The 19,356-nt window shown below is 38.8% G+C and overlaps 1 protein-coding gene across 3 annotated transcripts in view; it reads left to right on the top strand.

Annotated features, from left to right (window-relative positions):
- The first annotated feature begins 7,389 nt into the window (after window positions 1-7,389).
- The window catches only part of LOC132379573 (2-acylglycerol O-acyltransferase 1-like), a 28,672-nt gene continuing 16,705 nt past the window's right edge, over window positions 7,390-19,356 (top strand). For 2 of the 3 annotated variants that reach the window (XM_059947658.1, XM_059947639.1), the window contains exons 1-2: window positions 7,390-7,553; window positions 16,347-16,525. In XM_059947658.1, coding sequence (XP_059803641.1) covers window positions 7,442-7,553; window positions 16,347-16,525 — 291 coding nt within the window. In that variant the 5' untranslated portion in view covers window positions 7,390-7,441. Of the gene's footprint in view, window positions 7,554-7,742; window positions 7,868-16,346; window positions 16,526-19,356 lie in introns of all 3 variants that reach the window. The other variant, XM_059947649.1, reaches the window with a different exon arrangement.

Below are 19,356 nucleotides of genomic sequence, written 5' to 3'. Positions count from 1 at the left end.
TAAGTACTCCATTACACTCCTGAGCCTTATAGATGGTGGACAGCCTTTGTGGAGTCAGAAGGTGAGTTACAGGCCACGAGTGGGATCCAGTATCAGCCATGATGGAATGGTGAAACAGACTCAATGGGCTGAACAATCTAATAGTGCTCTTATGTCTTACAGTCTTATTTCCCCGTAAAGAAACCATCCTGACTTTGGTCTATTTTATCATATGCCTTCAAGTACCCTGAAATCTCATCCTTAACGATCAAATTCAATTTCTTCCCAACCACTGAGGTCGGGATATCAGACCTATATTTTCCTTTCTTCTGCATCCTTTCCTTCTTGAGGAGTAGAGTGACATTTACAATTTTCCAGTCCTCCAGAACTACACCAGAATCTATTGATTCTTGGAAGATTATTACTAATACCTCCACAATCTCTTCAGCTACTTCCTTCTGATCTCACATGTGTAGTCCATCTGGTCCAGGTGAAATATCCTCTTTCAGCATCCCAGGCACCCTCTCTGTAGTAATAGCAACTACACCCACTTCTGCTCCCTGACACTCACAAATTTCCAGAATACTGCTCGTGTCTTCCACAGTGAATTCAGATGCAAAATTATTATTCCGTTCATCTGCTAATTTCTTGTCTCCTATTACTATCTTTCCAGCATCATTTTCCAGCGGTTTGATATCTACTCTCATCTCTCTTTCACTCTTTATATATCTGAAAAATCTTTTGGTATCCTCTTTTATATTATTGGCTAGTTTACATTCATATTTCATCTTTTCAACTTTCTTGTGACCTTCCATCCTAGCAAGAAATAGACTGATCACAACCTCAGTACATATTAAATCTGAAGTAAGCTTTTGGCCCTTCTTTCACTGAAACTATTTGCTACTGGATTTCTAAAGTTTATGCTGTTTCCTCAACCGGTCTCATTCGTATTAGCATAACCCCTGGAATCAAATATTCTGTTAATATTCTGATGAACTTCCATTCCAATGTTCACTCTTTATAAAGATACGTTCATTTGAAACTCTGTTGCTCTTTCTTAACTTCACCAAGTCATTACTCTCTCATCACTGGCCAACACTGGCACACTGGCTTAAGTTTTAGAGCATTGAAATTTAAATGTTAACGAAGCCTTATATTGTGTTCAGTTTTCTTTATTTGCATCTCTCCTTTTTGCTGTGACCTCTCACAGCACCCCCCTCCCCCCACACACACAATCCTTTAAGATCTCCAGGTTTGGATATGAGTGTCTGGGTTTCATCACTGACACCATATCTTATGCTGCCCATGTCCTAAATGTTCTGGATCTCACGCTAAGCATATCTTAGTTATTTCTAATATGTATCTTGATGATAATTGTTTTCATGTCTTAAGACCAAGCATTTGGTTATCTGTAGCAGCGTCTTTTTCTTTTGCTCCATTCACATTTCTATCTAATTTTGTTCCTATGATCCACGTAGAAGCATTTGACTATAAAGTAGGTACCAGGTTAAGGTGATGGAAATCTGTGCATCTCTGTTCTAGATATCAGATGCCTGCCCTTCAGACAGAAAAAGGCATTTGGGGAAATTGATCATTGCTGGACAATTGGGAATTTGGAAGTAATATTTTGGAAGTTTAGAAGATTTGGGAGGCAATCCTAAAAGTTGTTTTTATTAACAAGACCGCTTTGTTATTTACAGAACATAAAATATATTGCTAGTGACTTTTGACATTGATTTTAGGATTGACTTCCTAGAACAACTTTTCTCAATGGATTTGAGTAATACAGGGCTAATAAAGGAGGAACAGAGGATTCAAATTTTTATTATGCCAGGGTGGGTGGTTTTAGATGCATGGATAAAATTATAAGTATCCCAAAGGGTACAAATGCACAGTTCTTACATAAAATTCCAGAGGTAACATTATCAATAATTAGTCAGGTCCATTTACTGAGCAGCCTGCAGGTAATGATGGCCTTGGTAAGATTATATTTCTGTGGGATCACACTCGTGTGAATATTGAGTGGGGCAGTAATTCACACAAGAGATATATCTATTGGGGTAGTTACAATCAAGCATTTTCTAAGGGTTGCTTTGATCGTTATTAACTGTACACAAGGAGCCATTGCACATTGGGGAAGTAGTGAAAAGGATCACAGAGCTTCACTTCCAGATTAGATCAATGCCTTCTATGCTTGCTTTGACCATCAAAACATCGAGGAACCATTACGAATTCCTGCATCCTCCGATGATCCTGTGATTTAATTCTCTTAAGCTAATGTGCAAGCATCTGTCAGGAGGGCTAACCCATGAAAAGCATCCAGACCAGATGAGGTACCTAGCCAGGTACTAAATATCTGTTCTGATCAGCTAGCTGGAGTGTTCACTGAGATTCTTAATCTCTCACATCAACAGTCTAAGATACCCACCTGCTTCAATTATACTGATGCCCAAGAAGAGTATGGTGTTCTGCCTCAATGACTATCATCCAGTAACACTTACATCTACAGTGATGAAGTGTTTTGAGAGGTTGCTGATGAAACATATCAACTCCTGCCTGAGAAGTGACTTAGATCTGCTCCAATTTGCCTACTGGTGCAACAGATCCACAGGATCTCATTGGTTGCTCACTCAATCCTGGAATATCTAGACAACAAAGATGCATGCATGACGATGCTCTTTACAGCTAAGAATTCAATGTCATCATCCCGCAAAACTAATCAATAAACTCCAAGACCTTGGCCTCAATACCTCCTTGAGCATTTGGATCCTCGATTTCCTCACTTGACCCCAGTCAGTTCGGATTGGCAGCACCATCTTCTCCACAAGTTTGCGGAAGCACCATTGTCATTGGTGGAATCAAAGGTGGTGATGAATCAGCATATTGGATGGAGATTGAAAATTAGGCTGAGTGGTGCGAAACAACATCTTCCTCAATGTTAGCAAGACCAACGAGCTGATAATTGACTTCAGGAGAAGGAAACCAGAGGTCCATGAGCCAGACTTCATTAAAGGATCAGAGGTAGAGAGGATCAGCAACTATTTCGGAAGACCTGTCCTTGCCCCAGAACGTAAGTCCAATTATGAAGGATGCACAACAGTGCCTCTACTTCCTTTGGAGTTTATGGAGATTCAGCATGACATCTAAAACTTTGACAAACTTCTATATACAGTATATGTAGTGGAGACTATATTGACAGGTTACATCACAGGCTCTTATAGAAACAGCAATGCCCTTGAACGGAAAATCCTACAAAAAGTAGTGGATATGGCCCAGTCCATCACAGGTAAAGCCCTCTCCACCATTGAGCACATTTATATGAAATGCTGTTGCAGGAAAGCAGCATCCATCATCAGGTACCTCCACCGCTCAGGTCATGCTCTCTTTTCATGACTCCCATCAAGAAGGAAGTACAGGAGCTTCAGGACTCACACCACCAGGTTCAGGAACAATTTCTACCCTCAACCATCTGGCTCTTGAACCAAAGTGGATAACTTCACTCAACTTCACTTGCCCCATTATTAAATTTTCCCACAACCATTGGATTCATTTTCAAGGACTCATCTCATGTTCATGATATTTACTGCTAATTTATTATCATTACTTTTTTCTTTGTGTATTTACACAATTTGTTGTCTACCGCCCTCTGGTTGAATGCTGAAGTTGGGTGCTTTGGTTGATTCTGTTAATGTTATTATTCTATAGTTTTATTGAGTATGTCCACAAGTAAATGAATCTCACTGTTATATATGGTGACATATGTCTACTTGATAATGAATTTATGTTGATCTTTGAACAATGTGAGCAAGTATCATGAGAACACTTGTGGTTTCATTACTGGTGAAAATTGTTCATTGTCTATTTTGCCTGTGAATAATCAGTCTTTCTCTCAATATGCACTGTTGTGACAGACATATTTTATATTTTATCCTGCAGCAACAGCGGCAAAGTTATACCAAAGGATGGAAACAGTGTCATGTGGATAGTCATGATTTTACCAATGGAAACATAACTTCAGGTCTGGCTATTGGAGGATGAAATTTGCCTCAGCCAGCAGTAGATATGATAATGTACAAAACCCTCATGATTTGACGCACCAATATAGATTGATATTTGGGGGACTATATTGTTACTGAGTTGCACTGATTCCCTCACTTGACTGCAAACTGGACACAAGTTGTGGAGAAGGCAATATATCAAAGGACTAAACATACTAATGTAATTAAAACACATGCTGATAAAGGCAAACAGGGTATTGAATGACTCAGATTTTTGAGTAAATATTGGAATTGGGGAGCAAATGTTCAAATACATCATGGATGAGAATAGTTTTGCAAGTTACTGTAATACTAATTTTATGTATGGATAATTGTAACGCTCAATGTATATTAAGTTCAAAGGAGGAAGGCTGAAATTATGTGAAAGTTAGAGGATGGCACTCTTATAAAATAAAAGAGATGATTCTGGTATAAAAAAGTGTGAATTCAGTAAGTAAAAGTTATTTTTACCTTTAAATAATGTTTGGGGGGGGGGGTGGTCCATGGCAGTCAGCAGAATGAGAGGAGGATAATGATCCTAATATAAATATCTTTGGAGCAAGAGAAGGGAGGTGTTGCCTAGAAAGAACTACAATCACAAATCAGTAAACAGGAATGAGGCAGGGGCAGTGGAAACAGACAGAATAATTTGTTCTTGCCATGTGGTGACAGGAATTGAGGTGGCCATTTTGTGAGACTTCTCTTGCAGCCGCCATTCTGTGAACTGGTTTTGGGAACTGCTTCTTGCTCTTCTATAACTTAGTCAGAGCAATGGAAGGTGCGCACAATGAGTTTCTCCTAGTCATCTGCTAAATCTGAGACGTACTCAGATAAGAAGCTGTATATTACATAAAATGGCAGGTTTGCAAAAGGAACAGCTATGAACTGGTTATCTGGCTCCAGTGTTTCACTGACCAGGCTGGACTGATTTGAACCAGTCTGAGTTGGACAAAACAAAACAAATTACCTCATGTGCAAAGCTGAAGGGAGAGCCATAAAACAATACTCCTTGTAGTCTTGCACCTCATCTAATGAGAAACTGATTCAGGTCAATCAGGCGATCACTTCCAACAACATTGAAACATCATAGATTGATCTGATGAGGGAAAGAATAAGAATGGAGAATTTTGGGAGCACTGGCAGCAACAGCTCTGTAGAGACCAACAATCGCAAAAGTGAATGATCTCACATTGGAAATGTGGTAATTATATCAGGATCAAAAAGAACGTCCAGTGTAGACTCCTTTTCCCAGGTATTGCCTTTTCTTTGACTCTTTATGGAGGATCAGGGAAACCTTTCAGTGTGCACACAGTCAAGTCAAGTCAAGTCACTTTTATTCTCATTTCGACCATAACTGCTGGTACAGTACATAGTAAAAATGAGACAATGTTTTTTCAGGTCCATGGTGTTACATGACACAGTCCAAAAACTAGACTGAACTACATAAAAAAAAAACACAGAAAAAGAACTACACTAGACTACAGACCTACCCAGGACTACATAAAGTGCACAAAATGGTGCAGGCATTACAATAAATAATAAACAGGACAATAGGGCAGTAAGGTGTCAGTCCAGGCTCTGGGTATTGAGGAGTCTGATAGTTTGGGGGAAGAAACTGTTACATAGTCTGGTTGTGAGAGCCCGAATGCTTTGGTGCCTTTTCCCAGACGGCAGGAGGGAGAAGAGTTTGTATGAGGGGTGCGTGGGGTCCTTCATATTGCTGTTTGCTTTGCGGATGTAGCGTGTAGTGTAAATGTCGTAATGGCAGGAAAAGAGACCTCGATGATCTTCTCAGCTGACCTCACTATCCGCTGCAGAGTCTTGCGATCCGACATGGTGCAATTTCTGAACTGGTGCAATTAAATGTACAGGCATTTAGTTTGTAAATTCACATGCATATGAACAGGACCAGTAAAGGTATTTGTCAGTAAATACAGATCCTCTCAGTGTCTAACCGATCATTAATACTTGAGGGCTGATCCTTGTAACACTTGGACCAGACAGTACAGCCTCAAAATAGAGATTCATCCCTTTAGAAGAGGTATGAGGAGGTATTTCTTTAGTCAGAGCACTGTCTGTGGAATTCAATGCTACAGATGGCTCTGGAGGTGAAGTCATTGGTTATATTTAAAACAGAGGTTGATAGGTCCTTGATTAGTTAGGCCATCAAGAGTTACAGAGAGAAGGCAGGAGAATGAGTTTGAGAAGGATAATAAATTAGACTTGCTGTGATGGTGGAGCAGATTCAATGGGTCAAATAGCCTAATTCAGCTTCTATGTCTTATGGTTGAATGGTCTTAGGCTTTGCAAAATCAGGAAGTGTGCTGGCTACATCAATATTTATGGGAATTCTATATTTTGGAGAAGATCAAATTAAAAACTCATAGAATCTAATTACAAAGAAAAAGTAGAAATTAACAAATTTAAAATGGCAGCATACAGTGCATTAACGCAGGCTGAATCTTCCCCATTTGACTTGTAACCATCTTTCTCCAGAATTACCAAGGAAAGATACATAATTAACAAAGGGAACAGCTACATTCACTTGCCCATCCATTGAGATGTTCTCAAAACCAATGATTTCACTTTAAGGACTCTGTATCTTGTTAACTCAATTTCTCATTTTTTAAAAATTATTTATTTATATTTGCATTTGCACAGTCTGTTGTCTAATGCACTCTGGCTGATCTCCCATTAATCCTGTTATAGTTACTTTCTATAGATTGCTAACAGGAAAATGAACCTTGGGGTTGTATACGGTGACATATATGTACTTTGATAATAAAGTTTACTTTGAACTTTGAAATAAGTCTTCATCTTCCTTAAACATTACTGTTGTTGAGTTGGTTGGTCTTCATTATTTCTTCTCAAGATTATCTAATTAGGCTGTAACATTCTCCCATTCTGATCACAACCCTTTACAACGTTTATAGTCTATAATGTTAAGGATGTAAAAAGTGATAGTGGGAGAAATATATTTTAAAGAGAATTAAAATGGGCCTGTTCATCACAGGTGCGGTTGCAACACTACTTCAAAGGAAACGCTAACACAGTGTTTTGAAAATGTGTCGGTCGCAGCTGTTTTGATCAACTTTCTGTGTATGTACAGAGTTGGGTTTGGAAATACGGTAAATCAGTATCAGCAGTGAGAAGGAACAAGGTAATGATTCAGCTCTTTTATGGGTACGACCAGCACCGTAACATCAATTTCCTGCTCAGATGTTAACTCCTCTGCTCTGCCCCAGATTTCTGTTTGTTTTTGGTTTCAGATCCCCAAAATTTTGACGGAGATACTTAAAAAATTCGATTTAGAAATGAAATGTTTGGCTCCCCCTGTTGTTCCTCCTAGAACCTCCCTCCTCTGGAAGTTAAAACACGCCACGTTTCTGAAGTAAAGCCGAGTGTGTCCTGAACAAGAAAGATTTATGAAACTCCAGCAAAATAACTTTATTCGTTTAGCACATCTCACAAAATCGGATTTCACAATATCCTTCAATAAAACTCGTTCCCTTTATAAACTAGGAAGACACCACCGAGGTAAGATCCGGTTCGAAAGCATGCTGCATTTTAACACATTTCGGGTTAACAAATTACATGGAAACGAAGGTACCGACAGTCGTGGAAATTCGTTACAGTGTTAGGAAATTAGATTTGTTTGGACGTAGTGCTTTCAATTTACGCGCTGACTAGACAGACACGTAACGTATGGCGCTCACTATCTTTCAGCTGAGGTTATTCGCAAGGAGCTGCGGCGAACATGAAGATTGAGTTTGCGCCTATTAACATTCCTTTTAAGAGGAGGATTCAAACTTTTGCTGTGCTTCAGTGGATCTTCACTTTTTTGTTCCTGGGTAATTTTTCATTATAATGTTGGGATAATTTATGAAAATATTGTATCCTTTTGTTAAAAAAAAATCAAGGTGGTTGGACATACACTGCCGTCTGGGCATTTCTCGAAGTGTCTCCTGTTCAGAAAACTTTATAGTGTAACATTATAGTAACTGTGGCTATTTGCGTAGGATCCCCATAGCAGCACGTGCCTCCGTTATGTGATGCCACTAATGTACAAAATACTTAACGACCTAATGACTACTGATTTAAAGTTTGTCCAAAATATGGGTGGCAAGTGTTTTAAAAGTGTTTAAAATTTAATTCCAAATTATTTTCTGGTGATCTCAAGAAACAACCGCAGTAAGATTTTAAATACGGATATTGATGATAGAAAATATTCAAACTTGAAAGAGGGGAGGCAGAGACAACGGCTGAACATTGGTGTGTTCAGAGTCAGATATAATCTTCTGATTTATTTTTGGACAAGAAGTAGTCGATTTTCTTACAAAATGGTTATTCTTTAAAAAATAAGAACTTTAAATAGGGGGAAAATGTTTCAGCTGTGTGATTAACAGTGTTCAAGAGAATATATTTGAAAAAAATCACACAAAGCAAAATTGCCAGATTCAAGAAACATCTTGTTAGGAAGAAAGGAATAAAAGACAGAGGTCCTTGAAAGGAATTTCACAGAAGTCACACCTAGTAAGGAAAGTGGAATGAGGTATATGAGAATTTTTGAGGATTAAATGATGGGAAGAAACAAGAATACATTTGAACACAACAATGAAAGTAAAAGATTTAAGGAATGGGGTAGGTTGACAGAACTCTGTCATGGGAGGTCCCAAGCCTGGCTGCAAAAAGAGGGTTGGCATAGGCCCATCAGTAAAAAGAAAAATTCAGTGCTACAGAAATGCCAGCAGAAGCTCAAAAGGCCTTGTCCCTGGAAGGGGAGAGATTTTCACCTGGAAGACGTATGAAGAGTGTGGTGGAAGCAGAAACTGCAGGACCCATCACCATTCGGCCCAGGACGGAAGACTCCGGCGATCTGCTGTCAGCGGCCCATGGGCTGACGAAGAAGCCTGACTTAAAACATTGGCAGTAAATATTTAGATAAAACTTTATTTTTTTAAGACACAACTTTCCCTTTGCATATAACCTTTGCCAATGTCCCAAACTACTTTATAATAATTTAAGTACTGTATTTCAGAACATTCTTCACGAGCATAACCCTTTACATGGCGAGATGCAGGGTGATGAAAACCTGACCAGAATGGTCAAGGACATCTTCAACCTCCCACTGCTTCAAGCAGGGGTTCCCACTTGTTTCAAAAGGGCATCAATCAAACTTGTACCTGAGAAGAGCAGGATGAGGTTCCTCGATGACAATCACCCAGTAACACTCACATCTGTTGTGATGAAGTGCTTTGAGAAATTAGTCATGGCTAGAATTAAGGCTGGCCTCAGCAAGGACCTCAACTCATTGCAATTTGTCTATTGTCACAATGGGTTTACAGCAGAAGCAGTCTCACTGGCTCTCTGCTTTGCTTTGGAGCACCTGGACAAAAGCAATATACATATCAGAATACAGCTGACAATTATGCAGCATCTAGCTCACAACTAATCAACAAGCTTCCTCAAACTCCAAATGAAATATAGCTGTAATCAAAATTTCTTTATAATTGCAACAATATGTCGGGTTCAGGACAGATCTTCAGAGATGTTGACACCCAGGAACGTAAAACTGCTCCTCTCTCCTCCCCGCTGCTGATCCCTCGATGAGAACTGGTGTGTGCTTCGTCGACTTCCCTTTCCTGTAGTCCACAGTCAACTCCTTGCACTTACTGATATTGAGTACAAGGTTGCTGTTGCAATACCACTCAACAGCTGATCTATCTCCCTCTATGGAACATCCTTTCACTATCTGAAATACTGTCAGCAGTAGGTGTGCCGTTGTCAAATTTATTGATGGTGTTTGAGCTGCGGCTAGCTACGCAGTCATGGGTATAGGGAGAGCACAGCAGTGGGCTAAGCACACATCCCTGATGAATGCCAGTATTGATAGTCAGCGAGGAGGAGATGTTAGTTCCAATCTGCATTGACAGTGGTTTCCTAAGAAAGTCAAGAATCTAGCTGCAGAGGGAGGTACAGAGGCCCAGGTTTTGGAACTTGGTGATTAATACTGATGGAATGATGTGTTGAATATCACTATAGGAAGGATGTGGAAGCATCAGAAAGGGTAAAGAGGGGATTTACCAGGATCCTGCCTGGTTTAGAGAGTATGGATTACGATCAGAGATTAAGAGAGCTAGGGCTTTACTCTTTGGAGAGGAGGAGGATGAGAGGAGACATGATAGAGGTGTACAAGATATTAAGAGGAATAGACAGAGTGGACAGCCAGCACCTCTTCCTCAGGGCACCACTGCTCAGTACAAAAGGACATGGCTTTAAGGTAAGGGATGGGAAGTTCAATGGGGGTATTAGAGGAAGATTTTTTACTCAGAGAGTGGTTGGTGCGTGGAATGCACTGCCTGAGTCAGTGGTGGAAGCAGATACACTAGTGAAGTTTAAGAGACTACTAGACAGGTATATGGAGGAATTTAAGGTGGGGGGTTATATGGGAGGCAGGGTTTGAGGGTCAGCACAATATTGTGGGCTGAAGGGCCTGTAATGTGCTGTACTATTCTATCTTCTATGAATGCTGAGTTGTAGTAAGCAACCTGACATAGGTATTGCCTTTGTCCAGGTACTGTAAGGCTAAGTGGAGAGCCAGTGAATTTGCATCCACTGTAGACGTATTCTAGTGATAGGCAAATTGTAGTGCGTCCACGTCCTTGCTCAGGCGGGGGCTGATTCTGGCCGTGACCAATCTCTCAAAGCACTTCATCACAGTAGATGTGAGTGCAACTGGGTTACAGTTGTTTTGGCAGCTCATCCTGCTCTTCTTGGGCATTGGTAAAATTGTTGCTCTTATGAAGCAGGTGAGAACCAGCGACTGCAGCAATGAGAGTTTGAAGATGTCCTTGAACACTGCTGCCGGTTGGTTGGCACAGGTTTTCAGTGCCATACCAGGTGCACTGTTGAAGCCCGATACCTTGAGGGTTCATCCTCTTGAAATATGTTCTGATGTAGGCCTCCGAGACAGAGATCACAGGTTCACTAGGCGCTGCAGGGATTCGCACATGTGAAGTCTTTTTCTTCCTTTCAAAGTGAGCATAAAAAGCATTGAGCTCATCTGGAAGTGAAGCATCACAGTCACTCATGATGTTAGATTTCCCTTCGTAGGAAGTAATGGTCTGCAAACCCCGCCAGAGCTGATGTGCTTCCAATTCCATCTCTAATTCCAATCATAATAGTGTTTTTTTTTCTCATTCTTAAAATGGCCTTCTTTAATTTGTACCTGGACTTCTGGTGTATTTCTGTATCACCAGTCTGGAATGCTGCAGATCTAGCCCTCAGCAGCCTGCATATCTCTTGGTTCATTCAGGGCTTTTGGTTTGGGTATGTCTGGTAAGTTATCAGAGGCACACACTCATCTAATAACTGTGCCATATTTATTTAGATTTGAAAATGAATCCTTGAATATTGTCTAGTCCACCAGTTCAGTTCCTTAGCCTCTCTTGACCGTACTTTGTGGTTCTCCCCACTGGTGCTGTGGTCCTCTGTCTCTACCTGTATGCAGGAACTAGAAGTACACCTAGATGATTGGACTTACCAATGTGCAGGTGTGGGATGGCACAGTAAGTGTGTAGATTGTTTTGTAATGGTGGTCAAGTGTGTTTGCTCCTCTGGTTCCACAGGTGATATGTTGCTGGGAGTAGTTCAAAGACTACTTCAAGCTGGCCTGACTGAAATCCCGCACAATGATTGGGAAGGCATCGGCGTGCATTGTTTTGTGTTTGCTGATCACGGTGCTCAGCTTTTTCAGTGCCTGCCTGGGTTAGAATGTACACTGCCAACAGGATGATGGCAGAAAACTCCCTTGCCACTCAGTCACTAGATATGCACTGGGTGACTACAGTCATTGCAGATTGGCAATAACATCTGTTGCTCACTGATAGTCAAGGCAGGTGCACCTCAGGAATGCATACTTAGCCTGCTGCTCTTCTCTCTCTACACTCATGGCTATGTGGTTAACCATAGCTCAAGTGCTATCTATAAATCTGCTGATGACATTGCTGTGCCAAAATCTCATGGTAACGAGAGGTCATACAGGAGTGACATAGGTCTGCTGGTTGAGTGGTGTCACAACAATAATCTTGCACTCAAAGTCGGCAAGACCAAGGAACTGATCGTGGACTTCTGAAAGGTGTAGTTGGGTGAACACACATCAGTCTTATTTGAGAGTTAAGTGTTGGAAAGGGTAAGTAGCTTCAAGTTCCTGGGCATCAACATCTCAGAGGATCTATCCTGGCCCGGTACATTGATGCTATCATGAAGAAGACATGCCTCCACCTTTACTTCATTAGGAGTTTAAGGAATTTTTCTTCAATATGGATGCTCTGTTGTGCCGGATCACAAGAGGCGGCAGAGGTTGTAAACTCAGCCAGTGCCACTACTGGCATAATACTCCCACCATCAAGGATATCTTCACAAGATGGTGCCTCAGGAAGGTGACAACCACTTGGGACGGGAGCTGATCACTCACATTCGATGTTTTAGGCCAGGTTCTTCCCCTTTGAATTTAACATGTCTAAATATCCATAAACACCATCTCTCTATGCCACTTTTGCACTATTAATCTATTTTTGTAACTTATACTGACTATTTTGTGCCTTACACTGTACTGCCAGAAAACAACATATTTCTGCACATATATCAGTGGTGATAAACCTGATTGAGGTTTATGATGTGCTGTTGCCATTGTGTTGTAATTCTCATGCAGAACACTTTCACAAACAGTAATGTGGCAATGAAGAGTTCATTCCCTTGGCACTATAATTGAGAAGTGAATATAGTCCAGGAGGCCAGGGTAATGCCTCACTTTATTTTGAAGAGTGTTACAAGATTTTTTAATAAATATCAGATAGCAGGAGTTTATTGACTAATTTGAAAGATGGCATCTTCAACCATGCAACCCTCTCCCAAAGTACAAAATTAGTGTCAGCTCAGGCTTGTGTCTAATTCTTTGAAATGAAACACAAAACCACAGCCTTATGACTCACAATCTTATGACTTGGAGACATGCATGCTATCAGCTATGCCAAGGCTGGTACTTGTAAGTTTACCAGGAATCTTTAGAGCAGGTTTTTTTTCACTGAAGATAAGAGAAACATTGACAAGCTTGTAACACATGAGCTGAAACATATAAGGAGGCAGTTAATATTCTGGAATGGAAGTAAGCTGTCCAGATGGTGCAAAAATATAACTTGTATCAGAAGCTCAATTTATGGTTGAAGAGGACTTTTGATCTATGAAGAGGCTGTTTTAACTGAGAAGCTGGCTAAAGGAAGATTGAATATTGAATTGGGTTCAGAAGTCTTTAGTTTTCTCTGTGTTTAGCTGGAGGGAATTACTGCTCGCACAGTATGTACAATGAGAAAAATAGTCTGAGCAATGCAGGGTAGCAAGAGGTGACATCATTGTACATAAACAGCCAGATGTTATTTCTTCATTTCTGTCACTTGGGATAAGGATGTGGATCAGGAATTGGGAGGAACCAAGGTTAGTTATGCATGAAATCACAGATAATGTTGAAGGGTAGGAGAGGATCTGCTGATGAAAGTAGTCTGAATGCAAATAGATAAGTAAGAGTGGATGGTGCCACTGGATAACAAAAGAGAGGTTTTGAAAGCAAATGATGCTGTTGACTACATTAAAGCCTGTTGAGTTCAGAGAAGATGGAGCCATTTCCAATAGATGGGTTTGTGATTTTAAAACTACTTGTCTAACTTATTTACAGATTCAACAGTCATAGCTTCTTTCACAGCAACTTGCAGGCCACTTGCAATAATTGCTAGCATGGGCAATGGAAAACAAAGATTAATGACCAGCTTTTAAGCTGAATGCGGGCTAAATGAAGGAAGGCATAAATATTATGAACTTGAAAAAGTGTTGTTGTTGAGTAGCTCACCAAGCTGGCTTGTTAGTTTGCAGACGTTTCGTTACCCAACTAGGCAACATCATCATTGCAACTCCAAATGAAATGTTGGTGATCGACATTGTTCGTCATTTATGTGTCCTGTGATTAGTCCTTTTGTGTGTGTGTGTATTATATATATATGTACCATTTCTATTGAAAAAGTGTTCAGAGAACAGCCAGAATACCAAATTCAAAATTCAAAGTACATTTATTATCAAAGAATGCATAAATTATCCAGCCTTTAGACTTGTCTGCTTACAGCCAACCACAAAGCAAGAAACCTGAAAGATCCCAATTTAGAAAAAAGTAAGACCAACACCTGGTTAAACTATGAATAACCCTGCATGTGAGTGAACAGTGGCTTAATTAGTTCTATGCAATTCATTTCCTACAAGAAATATTTTTGATAAAAAGCATGAATGCTTATTTTATAAAACTAATTTCTTCAGCTAGCATAAGATTCCCTTTCTCAATGTTAATCACACATTGTATCTATGTTTGTTCTTTAATATTTTAAATTTATTTATTATATCCATTATTTTGCTCACTGTGTCATCTGCCAGTCTTTTATTAATACCTTCCTGAACTTATGTTTTACTTGTTGAATGAGACTTGGGTTTTCATTTTAATGCTGTTACTGTCAGCCAGTGACAGAGATGTGAGATATTGCTCATCTATTTTCAGTCAACCAATAAGTGAAAAACCACCAAATTTCCCTCATATTTTATCATTTAACTGTGTTACAATGTAGAGTCAATGTATTAGACTAACCATAAATGGGAAATGATCTGCATTGTTCAAACCATTGAAAGATTATTTTCTGTATTTTAAGTTTGCTCGGTCATAATTCCCAGTCAGCAATTCCAGTGAAATTCCATCAAAATTCAAGCGCTTATTTGGCCTTCTTACTTTATCTTGATTTTCAATAATATTTTTCTGGCACTACTACTTGTGGCAAAATGGAGCAGCAGTAATTTCTCTGGATATTTACTCTGGCACATGCACTTCTAGAATTTAAATCGGATAAAACAACATTCTCGTAAAACAAACTGGAAGTGAGTTTGCTACTTATCACACAATGTAATACTGCTGTATGCATAGCATAATATTGTTCTTGTACTCTTTGAGAATAACTTTCCTTAAACCATCCCAAATGAAAAACTAATCTGAGGCTCACTCAATGTAATAACCAAATCATACGGTGTTAAAGGATCACTGGTTCACCTTGATGATATGATACATGTAGCAATTCTTGGTACAATAACACATCTACCCTTCAAATCCACTGGTATTTAAAGAGCAAATTAATAAGAAATAGCCATTTCCACCTTGAAAGTTTGAGGCTTTTATTTAAACTTAACTCATTTGACAGAATTGTTAGATTCGTCTAAAATAAATGGGCTCCCATTTATACTGAGATATACAGCATGAGTTATCCATGTGAAAGTAGTCCCAGGTTATTCTACAGCATACAGCATGAGCCCTTCACTCAGCTCGTTCATGCCAATCAAGGTGCCTACCTGTGCTAATGCACAGGGGGCCATGTCCCTCAAAACCATGACCTGTACACCTGCCTCTTCCTCTGGTAGCTTGTTCAGTATACCCACCACCCTCTCTGTACAAAATTTGCCCTACAGGTGTTTTTTGTATTTTTCTCCTTCTGTGCCTTGTAGTTGGAGGTTGTCCGATCCAAGAAAAAAACTGATATTTTAGCTTATCTATTCCCTCTCATGATTTTACACAGTTCCAAGGTCCTCCCTTAATCTCCTACATTCCAGTGAAGGCAGTCCCAAGTTATCCTACATTCTCTATACCTCAAGCCATTCAATCCAAGCAACTTATTTATTTGTAGTAATTATCTATATTAGTTGACCAGACTTGTATTGAAAACATTTTTTATTTTTAATTATGTTATATCTTGATATAAATATTTCAGAATAGATATGTATTCATAACTGTGCTTGGAAAACTAAAGTCTATTGATCATCACACTATTGAGGTTGACACTTTTTTACAGCAGTAAGAAACAGTGTCCTCAGGAGAATTTCTTTCCCCTGGATGGAACAATACCCCATGGCCCTATTTCCCATCTTGCAGGGAAGTGTCTTGTAGAAAAGCATTTACCCACTTTTCTAGCTGATAAATAGACCTCAGTTAATCTGTGTTTCTTACAGTGTATTGCCACAATGATCTCACTTCAGAATTACTTTACTGGCTGTAAGAAACTTGTTTAGGAATCTCAGTTACTTGACATCCTTAATTCATGAATAAGGTTTTTTTTATAACAAAATATTTAACAGCTATATTTTTCAGTTTTGAACTCTGACCATCGAATCTAAAAACTTGAATTTTGTTGATCATGGTAAGGCTGAGGAACATAGGAATTAATCACATTTGGCTATAATTTCTTCTCTTCACAGGTCAGTGTTGCCTTGCAGTCTTTGTACTTCTCATCTTTGCTGGTTACTGGTACATAGCTGCAGTTTACATTGTTTGGTTGTATCTTGACTGGGAAACACCGAATCAGGGTGGTAGAAGATCACAATGGGTCAGAAATTGGACCATCTGGAATTACTTCTGTGACTACTTTCCTATTCATGTGAGTTGTATCCTTTGGAGTTGATAACTGTGGAAGTACTTTTCATTGGAAATATGCAGAAGGGAGTTGACAACGAACCTCTTCCCTGCATAAATCTTACTGGCCACCATCCTGGATGCAGCTTGTTAACAGAGATTCCTGACAGGGACCTCCAGAATGCATGCAAATTATGTATTTCAGAGGCAGATATTGCAATTCCTCCTAAAGGCAGGTGAGCACCTGTCAGAATAAAATGGTCATCAAAAGTAAAGGGATATCTTTCCTTTGTCGGACAAGGAAGAGCAGATAACAAAGAAAACTGAGGTCTTAGACTAAAGTTGTAAAGAAAAAGTCCCTAAACTCCCTTTTCCTACTTAATCTGCTCTTAACATATGGTATTTCTACCTACATTTTCACACATCAGCAAGATGACGATCCCAGCAAACTCCCTCCCTCTCATTTTGAATGGGCAGCTAATAGATGGCAGGCAGACGAGGTCAATAAGTTATAGGACCAAATCTTAAATTTAGTCATTGGAGTGTGTCTTGTCCCAAACTTGATGATAATGCTTGTTTAAAAAAAAGAGTAATCCTATAAATTTCTAAAAAGTCTAAGCCATGTAGGTCTGAAAAGGGATAGAAATGAACAGTCAAGGGTCTTAATTTTGCCAGTCCAGATGAAGGGTATTGACTGAAAATGTCAATTGTCTATTTTGCACTACAAATGCTTCCTGACTTGCTGAGTCCCTTCAGTTCCTTCTGTATTGCTTCATATTCCAACATCTGCAGTTGCTGTGTCTCTGGATGCAGTGATACTTGTGGAGATTTGTTCCAAGCAGCTTTGTACCCTATGATGAATGTAGATAACAAAATGCTCCAATTATATATACTATATTCTGAATGATACATATTTTGGAAAGAATGCTAATAATAAAATGTTTAATTGTTTTAATTAGAAAATATATTTATCTCAAATCGTTCAAATTATACTCCATAAGGTAACTATTCTGGAGGTCTTTGATGTTAAAGATTTATTTCATGTATTTTAAGTCCCGATTACGTTAGCTATCAACAGCTGAATGATAGCAGCTGTGGAAAAAATGTTCACTTTTTTTAAACTAATAATCTGGGAGAAAAGTATCTTTGACAAATATTTAAACTTTAATGTTGTTATACCATTCAATTCCTTTAAAGGCAAATAATGTTCTTAATCTGAAAGAAAATGAATTTTCAGAAATGTGAATTGTTGTGCCTGTCCTCTATTTATTTTACCTGTGACCTAATAAAGCGTTTCCAAGAAAGGTTGCTACTGAATTTGAATATTGAATTAATGCTTGAGGAAAATTGCACAATCATTCACAATTCTATTGTGGTGGAAATAATTGGACTTTAAGTGGTGTATCATATGTAGTTTATGATATCCCACCAAGATATTATGTTTTATGGATTAATGAGTACTTTTTTTGGATAGGTAATGTTCAGTAAGCTTCGGATGATGAAGTATTGTTAATGTTCTTCATCCATTAGAGAGACAATGGCCCTATTTTGGATGAGAATCTAATTGAATGCATGTTGGAGTCCTGAAACTAGAACTGTATTTATGCGACTAAATTTCTATTTTTATTTGATCTATGATAACTTAAGCATTAATCAGTTTAAGGACAATACCATGATAGATAGTTAGGTCAGGGCCATTTCCCAAAGAAATTACTATGTGCCAGATTAAAAACATGTAAGCAAAATGACACTTGCAGACTAAGAATGCCCCATAAGAGTAAACCAAATTGGATATACCAATCCTCTGCAGTCCAGAGTTGAAGTGAACGTTGGAGTTTTGTGGCGGTATGACTGTCTGATTGACATGTGGTCTAAAGTGATGAGGTCCATCTGAATGAAACAGGCTGTGGCTATGAGACCAAGCCCTCTAATACTTCTTTAACATTGCAAAACTGAGTACGAATATTTGATGAACAGCCAAATATCCATTTTGATTACACAGTGAATCAGCAGAGGAAATAGTTAGCTAACGTTGATGGATCTGATTAGGCATTCTTGCAGGATTGCAAATGAGCTCTGGGGTGAAGGGTGTAGTATTTATATCCATACTGCAAAAGAAGCACCACACTACTTTCCTTTACTTAAAGAAACATCAGTTGAAGGGCTTAAGGACTTAGTTTAGAAATTGGACCCAAAAGCTTTTTTACTGTCCTAAAAAAAAATCTGTGTGTTAATCTTCCCTATAGGTTTAAAATACAGTTCTTTCCCAGACTGATCTTGGTCCCATTCCACCATGGTTAATTCTTCTCTGTCATCATTGGATCATTATGTCAATACATTTAGGAATGGGATTAACTAGAAGTATTCAAATCCAAAGAACTAATTAAAATTGTAATATGCTGCTTGACATATGATAAGATCAAAATGATTTAGTAGCTGAAAGTCTTGCTATATCTAACTATGTGCAGCAAAGGATTGCCTCTGGATTGTCCAGTTCTAAGTATCACTATCAGGCAATCAATGGCACAAAGAATAGTTTCTCCTTTCCTGATCTTTTTTATGATAATGATATATATAACTCACTCAATAAATAGGTTTTTGTTTCAGTTTTCCACATTGTTGTCTGATTCATCTGTGCAATGATGTCAGGTTGATATCATTCAATACTACAGTGGATTCCAGTTAATTGTGACACATCAGGACCAGTACAGTTTGGTCCAATTAAGTAACTGCCCCAATAAGCTGAAGTGTCAATGAAATAATTAATTAAAAGGTGTAAAAAAGACAAACTACTGTTTAACTGAGTAACAAATTATGTATTTAAATTAAATACAGAAATAATTAAAATACTATCAA

The sequence above is a fragment of the Hypanus sabinus genome, chromosome 2, assembly GCF_030144855.1.
Source record: "Hypanus sabinus isolate sHypSab1 chromosome 2, sHypSab1.hap1, whole genome shotgun sequence".
NCBI lineage: Eukaryota > Metazoa > Chordata > Chondrichthyes > Myliobatiformes > Dasyatidae > Hypanus > Hypanus sabinus.
The sequence above is the reverse complement of the archived record's forward strand: the minus strand, read 5'-3'. Positions and strand labels throughout refer to the sequence as shown.